General features: G+C 41.0%; 3 protein-coding genes across 3 annotated transcripts; all 3 read right to left on the reverse strand.

Moving 5' to 3' along the window:
* Positions 1–1,731: 1,731 nt before the first annotated feature.
* On the reverse strand, positions 1,732–10,532 carry mdh (malate dehydrogenase). The gene is given in 11 exon segments (NM_001201146.1): positions 1,732–1,863; positions 2,767–2,877; positions 2,986–3,081; positions 3,310–3,428; positions 4,046–4,181; positions 4,296–4,394; positions 5,096–5,149; positions 6,448–6,509; positions 6,660–6,848; positions 7,748–7,896; positions 10,481–10,532. Coding segments are annotated over 11 exon segments (1,092 nt in total). The 5' UTR covers positions 10,495–10,532; the 3' UTR covers positions 1,732–1,800.
* A 2,225-nt stretch (positions 10,533–12,757) lies between these two features.
* On the reverse strand, positions 12,758–14,218 carry LOC108274514 (interferon-induced transmembrane protein 5). Its single transcript, XM_017484721.3, has 2 exons — positions 13,952–14,218; positions 12,758–13,288 (listed from the first exon to the last, which is right to left on the reverse strand). The coding sequence occupies exons 1-2, from the start codon at positions 14,156–14,158 to the stop codon at positions 13,067–13,069; spliced, it is 429 nt and encodes a 142-aa protein (XP_017340210.1). The 5' UTR covers positions 14,159–14,218; the 3' UTR covers positions 12,758–13,066.
* A 7,333-nt stretch (positions 14,219–21,551) lies between these two features.
* LOC108274515 (interferon-induced transmembrane protein 3) lies at positions 21,552–22,937 on the reverse strand. Its single transcript, XM_017484722.3, has 2 exons — positions 22,488–22,937; positions 21,552–21,961 (listed from the first exon to the last, which is right to left on the reverse strand). The coding sequence occupies exons 1-2, from the start codon at positions 22,659–22,661 to the stop codon at positions 21,797–21,799; spliced, it is 339 nt and encodes a 112-aa protein (XP_017340211.1). The 5' UTR covers positions 22,662–22,937; the 3' UTR covers positions 21,552–21,796.
* Between the last annotated feature and the right edge of the window lie 1,135 nt (positions 22,938–24,072).

Consider the following 24,072-nt stretch of genomic DNA (forward strand, 5'->3'; position numbering starts at 1 on the left):
TCAGTATTGTGTTTGGAATAGTATGAAGAACAGCAGATCTTAACCAGAACGCATCCATTCTCGCTGTGGTTGCTGGGACTACGGTTGCTGTGATGGCCTTGGGAATGCAATTACCACATGCAGTTTTACACTCAAGTCTCCTTTAGTGAACAGTGGACTAGTTCAACAAACAAACTTCATATAAAAACAATAATGAACTTTCTTTTACTGTCACACTATCCGTTGTTACCCAGATGAGGACGGGTTCCCTTCTGAGTCCGGTTCCTCTCAAGGTTTCTTCCTCATATCATCTCAGATTTTTTTTTCCTCACCACCGTCTCACTCAATAGGGATAAATTCACACACTTAAAATCTCTACCCTGTGTTTATATGTTTCTGTAAAGCTGCTTTGAGACAACGTCCATTGTTAAAAGCGATGTACAAATAAAACTGAATTGAATCCTGAATGTGTGCATTAAAGAGCATTGAAGACATGCTGTCTGTTTGGAGGTGTGAGCTACAGCAGTGAAGTGTAGGTGGTGAGTTGTGAGCTAATAGGAAGAGGTGCCGTGGGGTGTGATCATATCCAACAAATCAACAAAGTATTTCTTTATAAATCCAGGTGCATTCTGCGAGGGACAGTTGCGTACACACACATGTTCCAGAGCCATTGTTGAGCGCATGCACCATTTATAAGTGACGCCCCTGGTGGTAAAGCTTCGGATTGGTAAATCTCTTCCTGGGCTGAAATATGAAATGCACGATGGCTACGAGGTTAGCCATTAGCTTTCACTGAAAATGAATCACACATCGCTTGTACAGTATCTACAGTATCACCCATTCTTTCCTAACTATACTGTCAAATGAACAACAAATTCAGTGAGCGATATTGGGATGCTGTATAGTTTTACTTTAGTTTGTCCTTTGAAACACTTTGAAACACAAAATTATCCACCCCATTTAGTATTGGGCGAAAGACAGAACTGAGGGATTTAAAAAAAATAAATGTAATTGGAAATTAGTGTTTTCCGGCAATGTCTAACAAAGTTGGAGACGCATGTAGAGGGATCTTGTACCACTTGTACGCACCAACATGTATTACATTTAAAGCTTATATTCTGGTTTGTGCATTTGGTTTTGACCACAAGACACAATTTCAGTTCTGTCTGGTTCAGGTAAAGTTCAGGTACTGCACTTTATGGGTTTCTTTCAGGAAAGGCTTCGTCGGTGTACCGCTTTTAAACAACTTGTTTTTACAGACGTGGTGCCTTGTTTTATTTTATTATTATTATTTTTTATATATATAAATTTGGACAATTGACAAAGTTTTGATCTCTGATTGTTGGGATTGTCTTTTCCTCCAGCGTTACAGAAAAATCACACACAATTCACATGTGATTGTATGGAGAAAAAAAGCGTGTGCAAGAAATGGGAGGAAAAATTGAAGAAGAATTTTAAATGATTGCTTTGTCTTCTTCTTTTATATATATATATATATATATATATATATATATATATATATATATATATATATACACACACACACATATATACATACACACACACACACACACACACACACACACACACACACAATATATATATATATATATATATATATATATATATATATATATATATATATATATATATATATATATTGGTGTCTGACTTGTTCAGATCAACAGTTTCCAAATCCATGAAAAGAGCTTGTAAATGACAACAAATAAAATGTGCAGGAACATTACAATCTATTTCAGGAGTATTTTATTTTTGTTTAATGGAAATCCAGCTTCTCTTTACAGCAGATGTCTTGACTGGTTACTGGATGAGTCTGTTGGTGGGCAGCAGAGGAGTCACTCCCAAAGTGCTGGCAACCTCGTTCTGATAAATACAGAGAGGGAGAGAAATTACACACACACACACACACACACACAACATCATCATCTATAACTCTATGAATTACAATTAGCTATGAAATGGCGGATACACCCCCATACAACATTAGAAACTCATTAGCTTAAATCTCACATTTATATTATTCCGTGCATTACTTTTAGCCTAATCCATTATATTGAATTATTGAACACTTATTCTTGTATTGATTTTCTTTTATATATTTTTTTTACCTATAGTTTCACATTTTCAGACTATACTTGATCAATAGGTATATTTTATAGCTGAAACTTAAACCGAACACTTAAACACTCTTTACACGCACTCAACTGTCACAAAAATTGTTAACTTAAAAAAAATAAATAAATAAACAGAAGAATTTTATTTGACAGGATAGTAAACAGCAAAACATCTATTGCACTGCGGTCCACTAGGGGGTGCTGTCCTCCTGTACCATCTCAAATCGTCAGTGTCGATACTCCAGCCATCTGAGACTCTACAGCAGGGGTATCCAACCTTATCCGGAAAGGGCCGCAGGGTGCAGGTTTTCATTCCAACCAAGCAGATGGTACAGGAGGACAGTACCCCCTAGTGGACCACAGTGCAAGAGATGTTTTGCTGTTTACTGTCCTGTCAATTAAAATTCTTTGTTTTAGATTTATTTTCTCATATTCTCCCCTTCAAAATATGACATTGTGTTATAAACAGAGATCGAACACACCTTTATAGGCTATGTAAACGTTTCCAGTTCAAAAAAAGAAATCTCTTCCGAATACAATTCCAAGTTTTGTTACAGGAGCCGATGTCTGATATACGATCCACCATTTTTCGCTGTCATCAACCCCAGTACTACAATATGTACTATGTATCGTTTATTTTGTTTGCACGCACCATGTGCTTGACCACACTCAAGGAGTACGGGATGCCATTCAGCTCATGGCAAGACTGGTTGTGTCTCCTCTCCGGGTCTCCTGGGACCATTACAGGCATATTGGGCCCAGCCTGAAAACAATCAAAAAAACCTCTTCATGCAGCACAATGATTCTGGCATTACATTCGGTTGCCATTGCTTATGACTCTCTTTGGTTACAGGGAGTCACGAATACTCACTGGCTCGAGGTTCCTGTGTAGGGACAGCAGATCAGACATTCTGTCATTGAATCCATCAGCAAAGAATTCTGGGTTTAATGCCACAAAGCACTGCCCCTGGAGCACAGTGAGAATGTTTTAATAGGTAGGTTTATGGGGCACACTGAGCACTAGAGAGCGGTGTTGGTTTACATAGTTTAAAGTTCCACACATACTGAAAACCACCCCAAAATATCTAGCTTTCATACAGTATTCAGTAAAAGAGGAGGTATTTGTATGTGTGTCTGTGTGTGTGTGTGTGTGTGTGTGTGTGTGTGTGTGAATGACAGATGTGAATGTAAATACCAGGTTTGCCCTGCAGTTAGTCATTCTCCATGTGCGTATATACTTGCTGTAGTGCGAGCCAGCCAGAATCCCGCAGAACACCTCCACCATTAGTGCCAGGCCATAACCCTTATAACCTCCTAACACACAGATACAGATCACATGCAGCGATATGCTGCACATTTAACATTCAACAAAACACTGCGTGACCCAGGTAAAACAGTTTAACAGGAAAGAAGTGCAGAACATGAACAGTATAGACTATAATGAATAAAACAGCAGGGGGCGTGCTGGATTAGGAAAATAGGAAAATCGAATGAGCTCGTATTCCAAAAACAGCATGTCCCCAAAGTGTGTTATTCGTCTTATGCAATGGTTACAGGAAAGTTTGAATTCATTAATAAACAACACATTGTATTCGCTGGTGTCACTTACGTGAAAACAGTTGTTTCTTCAACAGCCTCTCTGTCTATGTTGAAGTTAAAATGCAATAATATGCAGCTTGTCTTGTTACAGACAAAGAAAAGCACATCCTGAACTCCCCCCCTCCCTCCCTTGTGGTAGAAAACTCACTTACTGAGAACTGAGTCTCCATCTGTACATGTTAAATGAACATCTCCTCACTGAGCCTGGTTTACATTATTAGTGGCTGTAATGACAGGGATGACTATCGGCTGCTGTAGGCTTGTGATGTCTAATTGGGCCTCATAGAGGCTCATGGAGCAGGAAGTGATGCGGACAAGACAAAAACAGAGACCTGTCGTCTCGCTGCCTCCCACAGGCACCAGGCCTCCTCCGGAGAGCACTGCCTTAGGGTCAGAACTAGGAAGGCCGTTGGCATCGCAACCCCAACCCTCTGGGATAGAGCGGCCATTGCGTGCCTGAAGCTCCACCTGAGAGAGAAAAGAAGAAAGAAAGCAAGAGAGAGAGAGAAACAAGAAAAGAGAGACTTCACTACCTATATTTTTATGTTTAGCAGTTACGTGCATGCGTGTGATTGTGCCTACCTTTCCCAGAGCAACAGCCGAGGTTGCCATGTCCAGCTCAAAGCTGTCTCCATCCTTAGCAGGAGCTGCTACACTAATAGGGTTTGTTCCCAATGTGCACTTTGCAGAAAAAAACACAAACACAGTGTAAAACCAAAGGAAACAATATTTTTGTACAGTGCTCGCTCATTTTTATCCTGTCCTGATTTGCCACATTTAGTTACCGTGTACTGTGTACTCGTGCATTTACTCATGCTCATTACTCATTTTCCTATTGTCTGAATATCACCTAAATTGGCCTGGAGCGACATTGGATTGGATTGAATGTATTTATATAGGATCTACTTATGTAGATCATGTCATGAACCTGTGATGTTTTCTTTATTTATTTTCATCCAGGGACCCCTTTAAACTAAAAAAAAAAAAAAAAAAAAAAAAAAAAACCAGAAAAAAATGTTCCATGTAACCCTTCAGTATAGATTTTTTTTTAAACGAACATTAGCCAAATGTTTACAACAATCTTCCGGTTATACGGTGGAATTTTTTCATTCTTGAAATTTCCACCAGCTTGATATTGCATGTAGCTAATAACTGTGGGGAAGTCAATAATAAATATAATAACTGTAATAATAATAATTGTTGTGTTGTGTTTCTTCCACAGTTTTAAGTGTGGGAAAATGGAATTGGTGTATTTCCATTATAAAGCCCCTGTGCTGTGTTAACTCGCCATGTCAACATAAAGCCAAGGCTGTGCTCTAATAAAAGTGAGACACCAAGAATATAGACATGTTTGAAGGCTGTAAGGTGATTAAAATACCAACCTCTTTGCCTCGTGTTGGAACCACTAGAGGAGAGGTATTAGTGTAGCACATCCCCTGCACACAGCAAACGAGAAAATGGGAGTCAACAATATTATTTAGTGTAATGTACTAAACCCCTTCGGTAGGGTTAACCATACACTGTATACAGTATTTGATGGAGAGAGTGATGGTATTTACATAAACATAAAACATAAAAAGGCTTGTGGTCCAAATTTTAACTCATCCAAACAGAGACTGATTATTGCAGTGGCGTTTAGTGACTATAAACACTCAGTAGCAGATCCTCTATAGCAGATCATCTATAGCAGATACTCAGTAGCAGATCATCTATATCAGATCCTCAGTAGCAGATCATCTGTAGCAGATCCTCTATATCAGATCCTCAGTAGCAGATCATCTGTAGCAGATCCTCAGTAGCAGATCATCTGTAGCAGATCCTCAGTAGCAGATCATCTGTAGCAATTCAATTCAATTCAATTCAATTCAATTCAGTTGTATTTGTATAGCGCTTTTTACAATAGACATTGTCTCAAAGCAGCTTTACAGAAATATCAACATGGTATACAGATATTAAAGGTGCGAATTTATTCCAACTGAGCAAGCCACTGAGTGGCAATGGTGGCAAGGAAAAACTCCCTAAGATCTTTTAAGAGGAAGAAACCTTGAGACGAACCCGACTCAGAAGGGAACCCATCCTCATCTGGGTAACAACAGATAGTGTGAAAAAGTTCATTATGGATTTATATGAAGTCTGTATGGCGTTAGGAGCAGCCGTAGTCCCAGCAGTCTGGAATTAAAGAAGATTTGAGCTCCATCCAGAGGCAGAAAGGATCTGGATCTCTAGTATCTCCATAAATTCGTGTGGGGCTCGGCGAAAGGAGAGATAGCAGATCATCTGTAGCAGATCCTCAGTAGCAGATCATCTGTAGCAGATCCTCTATACCAGATCCTCCAATCAAATGCATTGATATAAATTCTTTAGCTGAAGGCAGCTCATCAAAAAACTAGCAGGGCTGCTGTGTATCCTTAAATAGTCTCAAAATAGATTTCTTTTTAAACTTAAGGTCTTTGGATGTTTTCAATATGTTGCCTTTTAATTATTAGGTACTAAAATCTGAGTTGACAATTTTTGGGTAATATCTTTTGAGAAGTTAACTTTTCGTGGTTTCATGTGTTACATATTCTGTGTTCCGTATTCTGTTCCGTTTTGTTCCTTTTCAAGCATCAGTTTCTCTCCCTTGTTCTATCTATCGCTCACACACACACACACACACACACACACACACACACACACACACACACACACACACACACACACACACACACAAACAACACATTTCTGTGCAACTCACAATCATGTTCTTTTTCAGTGCTTGCATGGAATAATAGCCAGCAATGCCATAATGGTTGGAGCCTGAACATAGACAAAGGGAAAAAACAGATAAACATGAATACATAATGAGATTAACTGATCGCTGTGGTGACCTCTGTTTACACAGTTTCTGTTTTGCTGAGTTCTCATTTATAGCCAGATACCTATACTGACTGATTTCGCTGTACTTGCCGTTAGCCACCACCCAGCCGATGCCCACATCTTGCGCTTTCTTCAGAGCTAAGCTCATGCAGAAGTTTCCGACAACTGGACCCAGGAGGTTGTTCCCGTTTACGAGCGCCGTAGCCACTGACTCCTTTTCCACCACCGGCTTGCCCTCCTTCGCACAGATTCCAGCCTGGATCTCCTTTACGTATAAATCTGGAACACGACCGTTAGAATTAGATCGTTGATCTGGATCATTTTTAAATAAAAATAAAGTTGTCGTAGTAACTCAGAGCGGTTACAAGCTTCAAGATCTTTCACCACTTATCAGTGCTATGCTAAGGCCAGATGTTTTGTCTTTTTTTTTTTTTTTAACTACATGAAACATTCATAATAACGACAATTACTGAGAGCCTTGAAGTACAAAAGGGTTCTCGACCAGTGACAGACTCCCAAGACTAGACTTTCCAGTCCAGCCACATTGTTTTACAGTCACTGTATACTGCAGTTTATACCACGATGCGCTTTTCAAATTCTTGAGTCTGATTGGTCTCAAGGTGTTGCTTAATCCACAGGACACATTCGCACTTCGTTAAACGGCATCTTAGCAAGTGTACCTTGAATCCAGTTAACCCTTTCATGCGTGAATTATGAAATGCGTGTTTTTACTCTTCTTTAGGCATAAAAAATTATTTTATCTTCATTTTACGTTTACATACATTTTTCAAAAAGTGTCCACTCCAGCGCACAAAGAATTAGTGTCCATGCTAGTGGCTGTTATTCCATTGAAATCCTTGCAATAACCGAGCAAGAGTAAAAAAAAAAAAAAGAGAGAAAAATAGAGAGGCTGGTGTTCTATAATGTAAGTGAACTAAATTGTGGGGAACTGAATGGTTTTACAGATCCGCAACATTAAATGTAATTATAAGCATGTGTTAATGCATTTAATTGCTGTTCTTTAGCAAATGCAGAAATTGAGATCGTTGGCATAATTCCTGTGTATAAGAGGAATAAAACACATGCAAAATAAGTAAAACAATCAACTTTTCTGTAGTATGAAACATATAAAAGATGACACAAAATAGTGTTTAATGGAACGTGATTTTCATACACACCCATGCGGTTGAGTCCGTGGCTGTAGTGGCCACGCAAGTCTCCTTCCACAAGCACATCTGCTAGGCTGCTGGCATGACTGGCTTTAGTGCCCACTGCCAGCATGCACTGCTTTATAAATTCTTTAATCTCCGTCTGTACCAGGAGGCATCTGTGGAAGTCACACACTGCTGTAACACAGCCCTTACTGACATAGCCTCATTTACAACGTTATTCCTAAAACAAATACATATATATACACATGTATGATCTTTATTCATAAAAATCCTGTAAATGTGGAAAAATGTTTGTATCCGACACAAGCTCCTTGGTGTGTGTAAATGTATGCATGGATTACTGTCAGGTTTGATCTGTCCTTATGCCCTACTTCTGGCTGGAGTTCTCATTAATTGGAAGGCGATGGCTCCACGTGGACAGCCTGAAGATCACTGAGATTCTTGCGGATGGTACCACTCACTTAAAAACCATCAACATGTGTTTGGACCTCAATTCATATGAAGAGTTATGCTATGATAGCTTTAGGACTGCAATTGCTAACAGGATTTGACGTTCTAACAGCAAAAACAAAATTCGGTACGCCTGTGAGTAAATCTCCACACCTTGAATCACCAAACACAGGAAAAGGCCTCAGGCCCAAGAATGGCGGTGCGACAGGAGTACTCGACAGGGATACTCTGCTACAATATGGAAAATTAGCACCTGGAAATAATGTACTCGTTCCACATTACTCTAAATTACTTGCAAAACGGCAAGGGTCCTGGCAAGAGGTCACGTGGCAAGTCGAGTATGAAGTCAAGTGAACAGATAAAGGTGATGCTCTTCAAATATACCGTCTCAATCTCCTTAAACCTTGGAGAGAGACAGTTCCTGTGACTCTGGTAATGATGGTTCCCAATGCTGAAGGAGCTGGGAACAGAGGTACAGTAAGTCTAAAAAGTGCTACCCAAATCACCCCAGTCCCCTGTGGAGACCATCTCTCACCATCCCAGACAGCACAGGTTGTCAGGTTGCAAGGGAAATTTTCTGACCTCATAGCGTACCACATCCAGGCGCGGCTGTACGCAACCGGCATGGTTTGGGATGAACTCAAGGCAATGTTCGATATGGGAGTAATTGAGTAGTCAAACCCAAGGCCCAAGGCCGACGGGTCGGTCTGTTTTTTGTGTGGACTAAATTTGAAGCATACCCAATGCTGATTAACTGCACCGGTTAGACATGGCTTTTTTCGACACTGGATTTAAACAAGGGGTACTGGCAAATTCTCTTGACTCTGGTTGTTTTCTGCAGGCCGGATGGTTCCCCGGCCTGATTCGGGTGGTGAAGTTATGTGGCAGCAGGGACGTGGTCAAGTGTCGACTGCTGACGGAGAGGAGGGAGGGTGAACCGGCAAGTAACGCGTGATAATTCTCACCTGTGTGTGATTATGGCCAGACTACTTGTGTACTTTGTTTGTTCTTTCAGGAACCAGAAGCAACTCCAGAAGTGATATGAGAGATAGAGACAGAGCCGGCAGAGTTCGCATGCACAAAGCTTGGATTGTTCTTGAACGAGGTGGAAACATATGTGAAATATATCGACATGGTCCTTCACACACAGATGTCCAGCGGGGTTCTACAAAGAGCTAAAGTATATTCACTCAATATGGTTATGTAGAAACAAGGTTGTATCATATTTCATTAATGCCTACATGACCTATTGAAACATGTTCAACCTCACCTCTCACACACTCCTTCTGGCTGTCGTACTAACAAAGCAGGAGACACTTTAGTCTTTGACACACAGAGAAAGTAGACTGTGGAAACAGACAGCTCATGATAGAACATGTTTGGAGAGGAGAACCTTTTTTTATTTTAATTACTTGATTGTTTATATTATGGTCTACATTGTAAGATGGAGAAAGAGGGCTACACTACCAACTTTCCAGAATGTTTTGCTAAGTACGTGTGATGCAGCTATCACAAAGAGTTAGCTTTTGCATACAAAAGCTTAAGGCAGAGGAATGAAACCTGTTGTACAAATGCGCAAAATAAAGCAGCTCTGTGAACTTTTGATGTTTAGCTTGAAACTGAACCTGTGTGGTTTATTCAATAGTGCTGCGTTTCTAATATTTTAAAGAAACATAAAAATCTCACTCTTGTGGCCCATAAACTGAAAAAAATGAAGAAGAAGAAAAAAATACAGTGCAGTATTTGGTGCTAAGTGCAGACATATGCCTGCACCGTATCATCTCTGTGCGTTTACAAGCTATTATAAGAACTGGGTGGGAGCTGAGAAACACCCAGCAAGCTTCATTTGATGAGTTGAACCATTTATCATTACCAGTACAAATCTCCCATCCACTTAGTGGAGAAGATTATACCTTAAGCTCAAAACAGCACTGAGGTCCACTCTACAGTCATGTACTGTAGATGTTAATTTGAACTTGAGAGCGCTGTGTGATCCACCCAAATACCTGAACGCACCGACAGTGCAGTGAAACAACGTGCCTACTAATCTCCAAATGCAAAAATATTATAATCAGTGTTAAATTAACACATGCAGTTCAATGTTACAGTGTGCATTGTAGTGTACACAGCTTTCTTTTTCTATGAAACCAGGCCTAGCATAAAGCAATAGCTTAATCATTTTTTTAAAAGTAGCAAATAATGGCGTACGACCCAGGCATTATCTCAACTTTTATCTCAAATATTCTCAACAAGATAGGTTATGAAGTTTCAGTAAGTTTGGAAACCTACCTGGTGAGGCTCATGATGGCACACACAGTGGTGACATGTGACAGGTCTTTATACACATCATTGTAGGTTTTCTGTTTTAATCCATTACAGTCCAAAGCCAACCTCTATTATTAAAGTACGCTGTTTCGATTGGTCCGGAGTCTTTAATTTGTGTCTCGTGATCTAAAATTTCTAAGCTCATTGACCAAGCTCAGTGATCCATATTGACAGCGTGAATGGAGGGGTGGGGCTCTGGAAAACACTTCCGGCATCTGTCTAGTCAGGCAGGTATTCTCAGGCACCTGGTTTATCTGGCTCTCATTTCTTTTGTCAGGTAACAGTGTTGAATTGCCAAGGGTATAGCAACCTAGGGAGCACAGCATGATATTTGTCTTGGCAACCCAACCTCTCACCTCGAAGCACATCCCTGCATGACCTGTTACCTGCAGCAGATTTCGTTTGTAGTGTTGTAGGCTTTTCCTCGAGTCCCATGAGTTGAGTATAAAGCCAGTGCAGTAATGTTTTTATGTAGGCACTTATTGTACACCTGGGTACAAATCAGATACTCTTCAATTATCCTAAACATAACCTAGAAGGTGCCGCCCCTTAGTGTTTGAAAACCTCAGCAACAATTCTGGGATTTTTACCATGTGACCTAAGCTATATATATGTATATATCTAATGCCAAATATATTGTTAACCAAAGATTAATTTGTATTATATATATATATATATATATATATATATATATATATATATATATATATATATATATATATATATATATATATATTACCCTTTTCACCTTTCCCAGGCAGGGATATGTCTCTGTCAGCTTTGCCCATTTATATCGTTTTGCCCATTCTTTTTTTTTTTTTTTTTTGCAAAATTGGTCAAGCTCTGTCAGATTGGATGGAAACCGTGGATAAACAACAATTTTGGCACAGTCTTGCAACAGATTCTCAGCTGGACTAAGGTCTGGGCATGGTCTAACACATGCATTCTTGGTTTTGAACCACTCCAGTGTTGTTTTGGCAGGACGCTTAGAGTCGTTGTCCTGTTACAGGCCGAACCTTTTTTTCTTGTACTTCATTCCATCTATCCCTGACCAGCTTTCCAGTTCCTGCTGATGAAACACATCCCCACAACATTATGCTACCACCACCATGCTTTGCTGTGGTGATGGTGTTCTCAGAGTAATGAGCAGTATTGTGTTGCCACCAAATGGACCAGAAACTCAGATTTTAGTCTCATCAGAGAGATCTTTAATCCTGGTTTTGGTTTATTCTGTCACTTTATGGTTAATAATGGTTTTTAACAATGCTCTGTAGGATGCTCTTCCAGAACTTTGTACTGGCCTTGTTTTGATATTTGATATCTTCATAGCTCTGGCACCTTCTAGAAAATAGGTGCATTTGTATTGTGATCACGTGACACAAGTTCAACTCCACACAGGTCTCTCTCTCTCACACACACACACACACACACACTCAATATTATAAATTCTTGTGAGTAGATTCATGATATAAAATCCCGCTTAATTCCATTTTTTATTATCATTAACATGTTGAATAATGATGTACAGGAAGCTAAGCGCGTTATATATTTGAGCTATGTGTTTAAATCGTATATCGGTCAGATGAAAAATAGCTTTTCCTGACACCGGCTAGTACTAAAATGTATGTGTGTATTTCAGGAAAGAGAGGGACAGAGTATATGTGTTTTCTCCTCTTTAATCAGTCCTTCCACATCTGTCTCCACTCTTGTAGCCAGCAGAAATAGAGCGGGCAGTGAGCACTGGCAGGCAGGTCTGTCATTTAGCTCATATAAATACCAGCAGAGCGAGGAGTGGTCAGCAGAGGAACCCAACAGGGCAGGGCAGCCCACAGCACACACACACACACACACACACACACACACACACACACACACACACACACACACACACAAACACACAAACACCACAGTATTACAGAGCAGACACCAAATTTGGATATAGATAACCACAGCACCATGTTCACCTCTGCAGATGGAACTGCACCCCCCCCCCCACCCCCCACGATCCAGTTTACACCACTCCTCACTTAGAGATATTAAATATCGCATAACTGTGGTCCAAATCTGGCATGTGGTTAAGTGTTTCTGAAATCTGAAATTCTAGTAGCAATCATAGCCCCTGTGCTGGAGGTCTGATATACTTTCTGTCATCACACACAAGGGACGAGACTCTGTGGGGCTCATTGCACACATTTGAGTTTCTTATTATTCAGGTTTCCACAAAACACTGATGAGATCAAATTTATTCATGACGTTAAATAGTTTATTCCAGTAATGTCACATTAACTTCAAATAAAGAGTGATAAGAAAAATGTATTGAATATTTCTCCTTTACCATACAAGATAATAATAATAATAATAATAATAATAATAATAATAATAATAATAATAATAACAATAATACAATAACTCACTGGGAAGAAGATTAAAAAAAAGATTTAAAAAATGTTTATGAGGCACAGAGGGTGATAAGTCCATGGATAGCTACTGTTCATTGGTGCGTTTTTTTTTTCTTTCATTTCTTTTTTGGCCAGTTGTTTCCTTCGCTGTCTACCTGCCGAAGAGCTTCATGAAATTCTGGAAGCCGTCTTCTCCAAAGAAGTCGAAGCTTCCCTGCATGCTACCCAGGTGGACGAGAAGCAGTCCGAGAAGCCCGAGGAACAGCAGCGGCACCAGCAGGTTCCAGCCGGATGCCAGGATGTTGTACCACTTCGCCTTGTCCGAGCACTCCTGAGCAGCACGCATGTCTCCCAGGGTCTTCTGGTCTCGTGCCTGTGGGTGGTCAGGAGCAAATACACACATGACATACAGACTCAAATTCATGATCTGGCTGTGGTCTGGTTCTCTGGTTTGCCCTTTGCAGAATGAAGCTTTGTCCAGCCAAACCAAAAAGAGAAACAAACACAGAGACAGAGAGCTAGACAAACGGAGAGAGAGAGCGAGCGAGAGAGAGAGATGTCTCTAGTACTGTCTGTAATCCCAGCAAACAGCTATGCTATTAGCTACCTACTAATTACACTCCATTTATAAACATGAGCATCTCTAATTTCAGAACAGCAGAGGAAGTGTGCCAGGCTACTGTCTCCTTTCTCTTTCCTTCTCTCTCTCTCTCTCTCTCTCTCTCTCTCTCTCTCAGAGCCCATGCTATTCTTGCTCTGTCCTCAGTCCAAAAGTGTTTAGCACTGGTTTTAAATCAGAGCAACAACACACTTCACTCAGCTCGCTGGACACCCAACCAAGAGGAATAAATAAATAAATAAAAAAACAAACAAATACACCACACATCTTCCCAACTGTAAAACGTTGACAGCAGTCCCATACTAAATAAAAGCGGTTATTCTGATATTGTTCACCTTCTCGGTTTTCTTAAATTGCACTTGGCAATGGAGGCAGAAAGAAAGGCAAAAATGAAGACGTCCAGAGGCTCTTTCTCACCTTGATGGAGTAAATGAGGGCCATGAAGCCGAGGCAGCAGAAATTGACGTACAAGGTGTTGCAGAGGGACCAGACCAGGTAGTCGTTGAGAGGTTTTTTCGTCACAGGGCCCATATTCACCACCGTGGAGCCAGGCGGCTTGCGTGAGGACTTACAGTTTGTGAGTGGAGTGCAGTCAGATGAATAGCTGTACGTAGCGTTGTCCATCCTGCTGAGGAACTGAACCTGCTGTAGCACCGATTCCGCTGAGGCCCTGGAACCTGTGATGCTTACTTATATTCTTACCATGGAGGGGTGGTGGCTTAACGGGTGTGTGTGTGTGTGTGTGTGTGTGTGTGTGTGTGTGTGTGTGTGTGTGTGTGTGTGTATGTGTGTGTATGTGAGAGAGAGAGAGAGAAAGAGAGAGAGAGAGAGAGAGAAAGAGAGAGGTCTGTTATTATGTCTGATGTATACTAGGCAAGCGCAACCTCCATAACCTCCCTATCTACTGTGGCTACACACACATACACAGCTGCATACATCTACTATTTCTCCTGTCCTACTGCAGGTCCTCTTCACGTTTAAATGAAAAAAAAAAGAAGTACAAACCATTCAATTACTAAAGAAACGTGTAAACATTCATTATGAACATGGCAGCATAATGAACAATAAAATTCAAATATATAGGAAGTATGAACATGATTAGCTACTGCCCCCTAATGGACAAACTGCACTTTTCCACCTTTTCATGTTTGTCTTTTAAACAGCTGGGGTCTGAAGAACACTTTTTTTTTTTTTTTTTTTTTTTTTTTTTCTCAGAGGGACCACTAGAGGAGCAATGCTGAACAAATATTATTTGGGAGTTTGATCTTTTTTACTGGTACTACTGGTACTAGGTTTATCAAACACTAGAGGGTTTCTTGGGTTTTTAATACACCTGCTAGTTTGAGAATCCAAGCAAAAATATATGTCCAAGAACACAGAAAGTGCTCCTGACATAAGCTGGCCAAGGATAAAGAGTTAAAGGAGGATACAATCACTACTGCTTTGTCAGTGTCACTGCCATGCTGGAAACAATCCAGCAATCGAATAATATCTCGTAGTGGTTGTCCAATAGTGGTCCGTTTCCACTGGTGGACTGCGTCAGAGCAGATCTGTATAACTACAGTACACAGTAATTATTTATCTGCAAAGTGCCCGTATGGTAGTATATGGTAATAAGTGCTGCTGGAAGTTGGGCCATAACCACCTCAAAGTTGCTTAATTTCCTATAACATCATGCCACAAAAAGTGTCATTCCTTACTCCACATCTATATGAATTTCAAAATGTCCTAATTTTTGTCCAATTGTTGTTCATGAAATATTTTGGAACAGCCATGAAACAAGTTGGTTGACACTTACATTATAGCAGCTATATATAACCCACTCTTTTGATGTTTATAAGACAAAAATTGCAGCTTGTCATTTTGCAAAGAAACCACAACTTACAAACCGGACTGTTACTGACCGCTTTCTGTATGCACACCCTGAGCCACCTAAACCTGATTCAAAACAAGGCATTGGGAAGGTCCTGGGAGGTAAAGTTGAGGTGTATTCACAGTCATGTGCTCACATCCTTTGGTGCCACTCATGTGGACGCACTTGCCTGATTGATGCCAGTGAGTGAAACGATAGCAGTTTAGCCAGAAGCCTTTGCAGAATATACTCCCTCACTCTCCCCTCCAGAGTAAGAGCCTTAGTGGTTAGCACGTTTGTCTCGCACCACCGGGGTTGTCGGTTCATATCCCGCCTCCACCCTGTGTGCGCAGAGCTTTAATATTCTTTCCGCAGGCACTCTGGCTTCCTAACCCAGTCCAAAGACATGCATTGTGGACTGATTGGCATTTGTGGGCTGATTGGTGTTTCCAAATTGTCCATAGTGTGTGAATGTGCCCTGCAATGTGTCCCCTGAATGTGCCCTGCAATGTGACATCTAGGATGTCCCCTGCCTTGTGCCCCGAGTTCCCTGGGACAGGCTCCAGGCTCCCTTGCGACCCTGTGTAGGATAAGCGGTACAGAAAATGGAAGGATGGACAGAGTGAGTCAGGTCACTCAAACAGGGGAAACTGACTGGAAACCTGGGGTAGATAAAACACTACACTGGTTAATAGTTCATTTCTAATCGGGCCACCAAGGGTTGAATCCAGCCACTTCTTTCACTTATTGAGATTAGCTTCAAAAGAATTGGCTTGGATCTTGTGGAATGAGACCAGTTCTGATGCCGTAGACAAGTGAAGAGTCACTGAAATGGAGCACAGGGTGATTGTGAGTTTCTGATTGAAGTAGGTGAGTGAGAGGTAGGTGATAGGTGTTGTTGCAGTCAACATTGTTGACCTTAAATGAGTATTTCTTGTTCTTTAGGTTGGCAGCTGGATTTTGACCTAAGGAAATATTTTATAGCGAGTCTTATCTACATTCGTCTTCTCAAATCGCTTTGGAAGTATTAACAGTGAGCCTGTGGGTGTTGCTTTAATTCCATCACTTGAACTCCTCAAATTAGCCTTGCTTTTTCATATTTAGCTGGATACAGCCAACTTAACGTGATGTTAGATGAGGTTATCTAATGTCTGAAGCTAGTTAGCTACTAAACATGGTTCTATGAACACTGGATAACCACCAGGGGTGGAGTGTTAACACCTGAATATCTTCTAGTGCACATGCGCAGACATGCCAAAACATTACCAGAAAGTCATGTGGTAACCATATGACGCAGCCACAGATATAGCATGGAAGCAGGAAGGAGAATTGACTCTTGGACTATGCTGAGGACTCCTCTGAAGTGCACAGGTTCTTGCTATACATGGCTTCAGTTCTTACATCACCGATACTACTTGTGCCATATCTGACACTAGATCATCCACATGCTTCGAAAGTGACTCAGAACTCTTTATCAGTTTTTATTCTATTTATCAGTCTTCATTGTTTACGAATGTTTACAACTGGCAGACTTTTTAGGCTGTGGTACTCGGATAGGATTCCACTCAAAGCCTGCCATGATGGCATTTTCATCGCTGCAGGTTTTGTACATTAAACATCTGGTCAAACAGTTTCTTCTCTAAGTCATGGTTAACACTGAGGCATTGGGAACAGAACTGACGCTTGTCCTCGACTTCCAGGGAGCTCAGGCATTGCCGCACAAGCGTGAATTTCGCAATATTCTGCAGCTCGTTAGTTAGCTGTGAGTGGATTAGCTGCAGGCCCGCAAACATCCAACTTGCAGTTCTGTTGTGATGTGCAAAAGAAAAACATAATGGGAGGCCCCACTCAGCATAACTATGGCCTAAATGGAGGGCAATTTCATAACCTTTGCAAGCTCAGCACTGTGTGCATGGTATGATGACGGAGAGCCACTTGACCACACTAGTGGCAGATATCACAGTCCCGTGGTTAATTAGACGGCGGGCAATGTGAGAAAAATTCAGGGAAACCTCTGTGACAAGGTTATATGAAAAACCTAGCTAACACAGGTAGCTTGCTGGTCTGGTGTTTTTTTCTGGTTGGTGGCTGAAGGCTGTTGATGAAGTTGGTTTGAAGCCCTACCCAACAGTTCTGACTGATGCCAAGTTCACAGAGCCATTATTAAATATTCCTGCAGAACAAAATGTCTTCGTATTGAGTGTTTTGACAGTACATCACTGTTCACAGAGAAGACCTCAGAGAAGCCAGGAAGTTTAATTAAAAATGAAAATTTAAAACATCAGAGTCTAGGCAATAAAATGCTCAGTGAAATGGAATTTGAAACCCAGGGGAACAGAAGAAACACCAATCAACTACTAAAACTGCTTCTATATATATGGGCAGACTACAAAGGAAATGAGTTGGTCTGAGAGAGAAAGCAGGAGAAAGTGCATGCATGTGGTTATGCATGTTGTGCTGAGCTCATATGAAATCTGAAATACTGCATAAAATCTGCAACCACACAACCTCTTAGGTGAAACGAGTAAGTTCCCAATGTTTACACTAAGGAGTGACAAGTTTCTTGCATCGCCGGTAGTTTGTGTCTTGGGACATACAGCAGCAGCTGCTAATTTTGCTTGTGGGCGTGTACTGTCCAGGGTTTTTTTTTCTTCTTCTCTTTTGTTTAGTTCTAATAGGAAAGGCTACTAGCTAATAATTGGAAGATCATGAGATTGAATCCCTTCAGTGCAGGGCCATCCATGGCTAGGAGCCAAACAAAATTGGCTGTAGAGTGGTGCTTGAAAGTTGTTAGAATTTTCTATATATATCTGCATAAATATGACCTAAAACATCATCAGATTTTCACAAATCTAAAAAAACCCAATTAAACAAATGAAACAAACATATTTATACTTGACCATTTATTTATTGAGGAAAATGAGTGGCAAAGTGTGAGACTCTAGGATTAGAAGTTAATTTGAAGGTGAGATTAGAGTCTGGTGTTTTCAGTCAGTGGGATGACAGTCAGGTGTGAGTGAGCGTCCTGATTTATTTAAAGAAGAGGGCTCTATTAGAATCTGACCTTCACAACACGTGTTTGTGGAAGTGTATCATGGCGTGAACAAAGGAGATTTCTGAGGACCTCAGAAAAAGCGTTGTTGAGGTCAATCAGGTTGGAAAAGGTTTGGACTCCACCAATCCACAGTCAGAATATTCCGCCAAAAACATGGATGCAGCAGGAGAACGGAGAAAATGCAGAACCCGGAAGTCGACGCCAACCGTCCCCGCTATGGACTCAGTCCAATTCCCACAACAGACATTTATGGAGCTTCCTGATCCATTTGACGGATTTTTCGGTGCCCCTAAATATTTTCTGGTAGACTGTCAATTCTATTTCTCCAGCCTGTTTGACCTGAAGCCAGAGGAGAAGCAATGGCTCTGATTCATGTGGTCCCGGTTCTTTGGACCGGCCCGTCAGTGGGTGCAGCAACTACTAGATAAGCACTGTAGGAACCTGGACAGTGTAGAACAGTTTGTGGGGGAGTTCATGATGCGGTTCGGGAGTCCGGAGGTGAGGGTCAAGCTAGAACAACTTTTTTTGGGGGCGGTAAGTCTGGCACAAACCTGCCCTGCCGTTTACCCACTACTACAGGCAAACTCATGCAGAGCCCTAGCCAGAGGTTAACCTGGTGACCTCAGAGCTCGAACCTGAGACCCACGAGGAGGTCTCACCAGCCAAGCTCCAGCCAGAGATCAATATGGAGGCCCCAGCACCAGAGCTCCAGCCTGAGGTTCAGGAGGGGGTCTCAGCTCCACAGAACCAAGTTCTGCTCATGCCCAAGTCTACTGATATGGCCGACCACGTTCTGCTCAAGCCTGAGTCTACCGACACGACTGACCACGTTCTGCTCAAGCCCAAGTCTACTAACACATACAGCCAAGTCCTGCTCACGTCCAAGTCAGCCGACATGACCGATCAAGCCCAGCCCAGGGCGTGAGCAGAACTTGGCTGTCATGTAGACGTAGACATGAGCAGAGCTTGGTTGTTTGTTTCAGCAAACTCAGGTGTGAGCAGAAATTGGTCAAACGGTTTTTCTGACTCTGGCATGAGCATAACTTGGTGGGTCAGGTCATCAGACGGGAAAAGGAGCAGAGCTTGGTTGTTTGTTTCAACAGACACCTGGTTGTGCATGTCAGCAGACGTGGACGTGAGCAGAGCTTGATTGTCCGTGTCAACAGACTCAGGCGTGAGCAGAACTTGGCTGTCCTTGTCGGCAGACTCGGGCGTGAGCAGAACTTGGCTGTCAGTGTCGGTGGACTCAGGCGTGAGCAGAACTTGGCTGTCAGTGTCGGCGGCCTCGGGCGTGAGCAGAACTTGGCTGTCAGTGTCGGCAGACTCGGACTTGAGCAGAACGTGGTCGGCCGTGTCGGTAGACTCGGGCTTGAGCAGAACGTGGTCGGCTGTATTATTAGACTTGGGCGTGAGCAGAACTTGGTCGGCCGTGTCAGTAGACTTGGGCGTGAGCAGAACTTGGTCGGCCGTATCAGTAGACTTGGACGTGAGCAGGGCTTGGTCGGTTATGTCGGCTAACTTGCATGTGGGCAGGGCTTGGTCGGTCATGTCGACTGACTTGGACGTACATGGACAAAATCCCTCCTGAGATGTGTGCAAACCTGGTGGACAACTACAAAAAACGTCTGACCTCTGTGATTGCCAACAAGGGTTTTGCCACCAAGTACTAAGTCATGTTTTGCAGAGGGGTCAAATACTTATTTCCCTCATTAAAATGCAAATCAATTTATAACATTTTTGACATGCGTTTCTCTGGATTTTTTTGTTGTTATTCTGTCTCTCACTGTTCAAATAAATCTACCATTAAAATTATAGACTGATCATTTCTTTGTCAGTGGGCAAACGTACAAAATCAGCAGGGGATCAAATACTTTTTTCCCTCACTGTATCTCCGTTACGTCATGATACGTGACAGTCATGCAACAAGTCAACGAGCCTAAACACACAAAGAAAGAATAAAGAAGTTAAAGAAGAATAAAGCTAATGTTTTGGAATTTGTTTAACTGGGTTCTCTTTATCTACTCTTAGGACTTGTGTGAAAATCTGATGATGTTGAAGAGGGTACATAGCACTTAACTTCAAGTCTGTTATGCTGCCCTGTGACATAGCATGAACAGCATTTAATGAAGATGTGACTGGTTGGTTTCATGTGTTAGAAAGAAAGTGTTAGCCTTCACCGTCCCCGGTTGGCAGCTGCTTGATAGGAGAGAATTGGCCATGGGGTAGGAATTGGCAGGTGACCAAATTAGGGTAAAAAATGTATTTGTTTGATTTACATTTTACATGCTAGGCTTCATACTACCTTAGTTAGCAGGTTAGCAAATCAAGGATATGTATAAAAGTACATCTTAGCAAGTGAAAATACCTTGAACTAAATCAAGGTTAGCTACTATTTCCTATTATATTAAAATAATACAAATATAAGATTATAAAACCTATTACAAGTCTTGTTCTATTTGCAGATTTATTTATTTCTAGAAAGGAGTACAAATATCGGCCAATAGAATAAAAAAAATTTCAAGCTTGAAATGAGTCATTTTAATACTCTGGTATGTATTTGGTTTACAGCAAACTTATAAGAGTAAATAATAAATATATATGATTATATTCAAGATATTTCCACTTGCTAAGATAAGATTTTTAAAATTATTATTATTATTATTTTTAATCGAATCTCTGCTGCTTCCTCCCAAGCTTTGTTTTTCTTTGTAAAGTCTCTATACACATTTAATGAGATGCATATATGACAAGATAAGGTTTAATCACAGTTACCAACTACTTACCATGGAAGTTGAAAGTAAACTTGAAAGAAAAACAAACAGCCTGTTGCTCAGTGAAAGTCTTCTCAGAGAGATTTTTCCCACTGGTCTTTTCTGTGCTCAAAGTTCATTTTCATAGCTCTACTGCTGTGGTTTGTCGGGTTATGTACCTCAAGTTTACTATAACAGATGGACGCTTTCATCTGTAGATGCATGGTAGCTACAAATCAAACACATTGAATGTCAGATCTATTATTGCTCATAATTTTTTTTTTTTAAAAACAACAAGAATTTCATGAACATAAAGCATTTTTGCTTTATGCGCAGTATAAGTCATTAAATGAACAACTGTAATCAATGCTTTCATCAATGAGAATATTTTATTACTCATTTCACAAATACATGATTCAAAAAGTATTTTGTGTTCCTCAGATGGACTTCAACAACAAATCATTTTTCTAAGAGATAATGTTGCTTTCTATGTTTTTTTTTTTTATCAGTTGAGAGACAGTTTTCAAGATTCAAGATTTTTATTTGTCACATGCACGGTTATATACAGTATATAACTTGCAGTGAAATTAAAACTTTTAGCTATATTATCTTCTGGAACTCAACAGTTGGGCATTCACCACCACCATCAACACTATGAGGAGTATGATAGTGATAATGATAAATGTCAGCGCCCAGCCATTGAAGGATTGCGCCTTGGAAGCGTAAAACATTGCCCCAGTCATGTCCCCCACCATCTTCCGGTTTCTGGACTGAAACACACACAAGGAGGACATTGAAAATCAGTTCCATTTCACAATCACAAACTGTATTCCATTGGTATTGTACGTGTACAATGACAGCATTATATTTAATCAAATCTAATGTATAACATAAATCAAATAAAATGGCATACCAGTTAAGATCTTGATGCTCTGTACTGTACTCAGACTGTATATATACTGTATAATATACAATCTATGCTCATCGAGGTCAATTGATAATCAATTATAAAGTGGCCTCTGACTTGTAGAATCTTTATTTTTAGAGGTAATATTTAAGATAAAATATTCAAATAGCAACAACAAACAACATAATAATCCACAAAAGCGTTTAAGGAATATTTCTCGAATAGATGAACAAACAAGATAGTTACTCCTATGCTTGTTCTTCCAGGTGTCAGTAAAACTGAAGACTTGACGACCCATTAAACAAGTTTAGGGAAAGATTTTATTTTATTTCTCATTAGTAGTGTTCACTCTGATCACCCTCTAGATTTGCCGGTCATTTGCAACTCACCTTGATGGAGTAATAAAAGGCGATCAGGCCCAGACAGCACGGGTTTCCGTAGATGATGCTGGCCATGGACCACACTATATAATCGGGTGGATGGTCCGGCATTACCACCACGACTGTCCCTGCTCCTCTGCCAGCATCCAGCGGAGCGTTCAGTGGAACCATGGAGCTCTGCATCTCGCTCAGTATCAAGCCTCTCTGTGCTGTTTGAGAACCTTCAGGCTCTAGATTGTTTCTGTTTGAGGTTAGGGGGCAAGTCTTTATTTAAATTCTCTAACCACAGTGTCTAAACAGCTACCGGTATTTTTCAGCCTGTATGACCTACTTAAATTTTTTTTTTTTTTTTTTTTTAAGAATATTCTACTTTATAAAATGTACCAGGTTTATTTCCACAAATAATATAGAATGAAGTGAAAACCTAAAACAATCTATTTCATTCAATCAGAGACGATCTTAATGAATATACGTATATATAAAATAATGAATAAGAGATTCAATTAAAGTTCAAACATACCATGTTTAACGTTATATCAAAGTCATTAAAGATTTGACTTCACTAATTTCTTTATCCATATATGAAAATGCTAAAAAGAATGACAATGCTTAGCTGGTAAAATCATAATCAATGATGATACTTTTTAAAGCCATGTTCTTGTCAGGAATTGGTAGAGGAGGCGGATGCAGAGCAGATAATTCATTATATGAAGTATGAGCAAAACAACAAAACCAGGAAAGCAAGAACCTTAAAAGAACTGTGGATATGAGGCAAAAATGTACAGATTATAAGTGATACTTTGGCGCCCACAACAACAAACATCAACTGCAACAAAAGCTGGACGGTGAGACACTAACAAGGAGTAACGAGAACCAGGAGAGAGTGATTAGTGAGATATATGACGTGTAGTTCTTAACAACCCCTTAATGCACAGCTCCCAAAGCATGAAACACAGTCAAGAGGGGGTCCTGGACAGCCAGCTGAGCTGTGTCTTAGGTCAACAAGGTTAATTTGGAGCAATACCCTTAGAGTGTCTGGGCAGGAGACTCAACATCCTCCACAAGGCAGTGAGGTGGAGCTAAGGGGTGGCGCAACATCTGAGGTGGAGCACGAGAGCGGAGCGGCGGCCACTGTGAAGCCAACAGGGGGAGCAAAGTCCAGGGCAAAGCCAGAGGGAGGAGCGATGTCTTCCATGGAGCCAGAGGGAGGAGCGATGTCCTCAATTGAGAAAGAGAGAGGAGCAATGTCCTTCATGGAGCCAGAGGGGGGAGCGATGTCCTCCACAGAGCCAGAGAGAGGAGCGATATCCTCCGTGGAGCCAGAGGGGGAAGCGATGTCCTTAGCAGAGCAGAGAGGTGGAGTGACATCCTCAGTAGAGTAGGAAGGCGGAGTGATGTCCAAATCAGAGCTGGGTGTTGTAGTGACACTATAGTGACAAACATAAATAGTAGTGCTAATAAGGTATAACAAGACCCAGGAGAGTGGTTAGTGAGACCTGTGACGTGCTGGGGTACATCTGAAGGGCAGTGCAGTTCTACACTTTTTGGCACTACCATGACACTTCGATCAAAATGTTTTTAAATTTAGACGACA

Source organism: Ictalurus punctatus, chromosome 14 (genome assembly GCF_001660625.3).
Source record: "Ictalurus punctatus breed USDA103 chromosome 14, Coco_2.0, whole genome shotgun sequence".
NCBI lineage: Eukaryota > Metazoa > Chordata > Actinopteri > Siluriformes > Ictaluridae > Ictalurus > Ictalurus punctatus.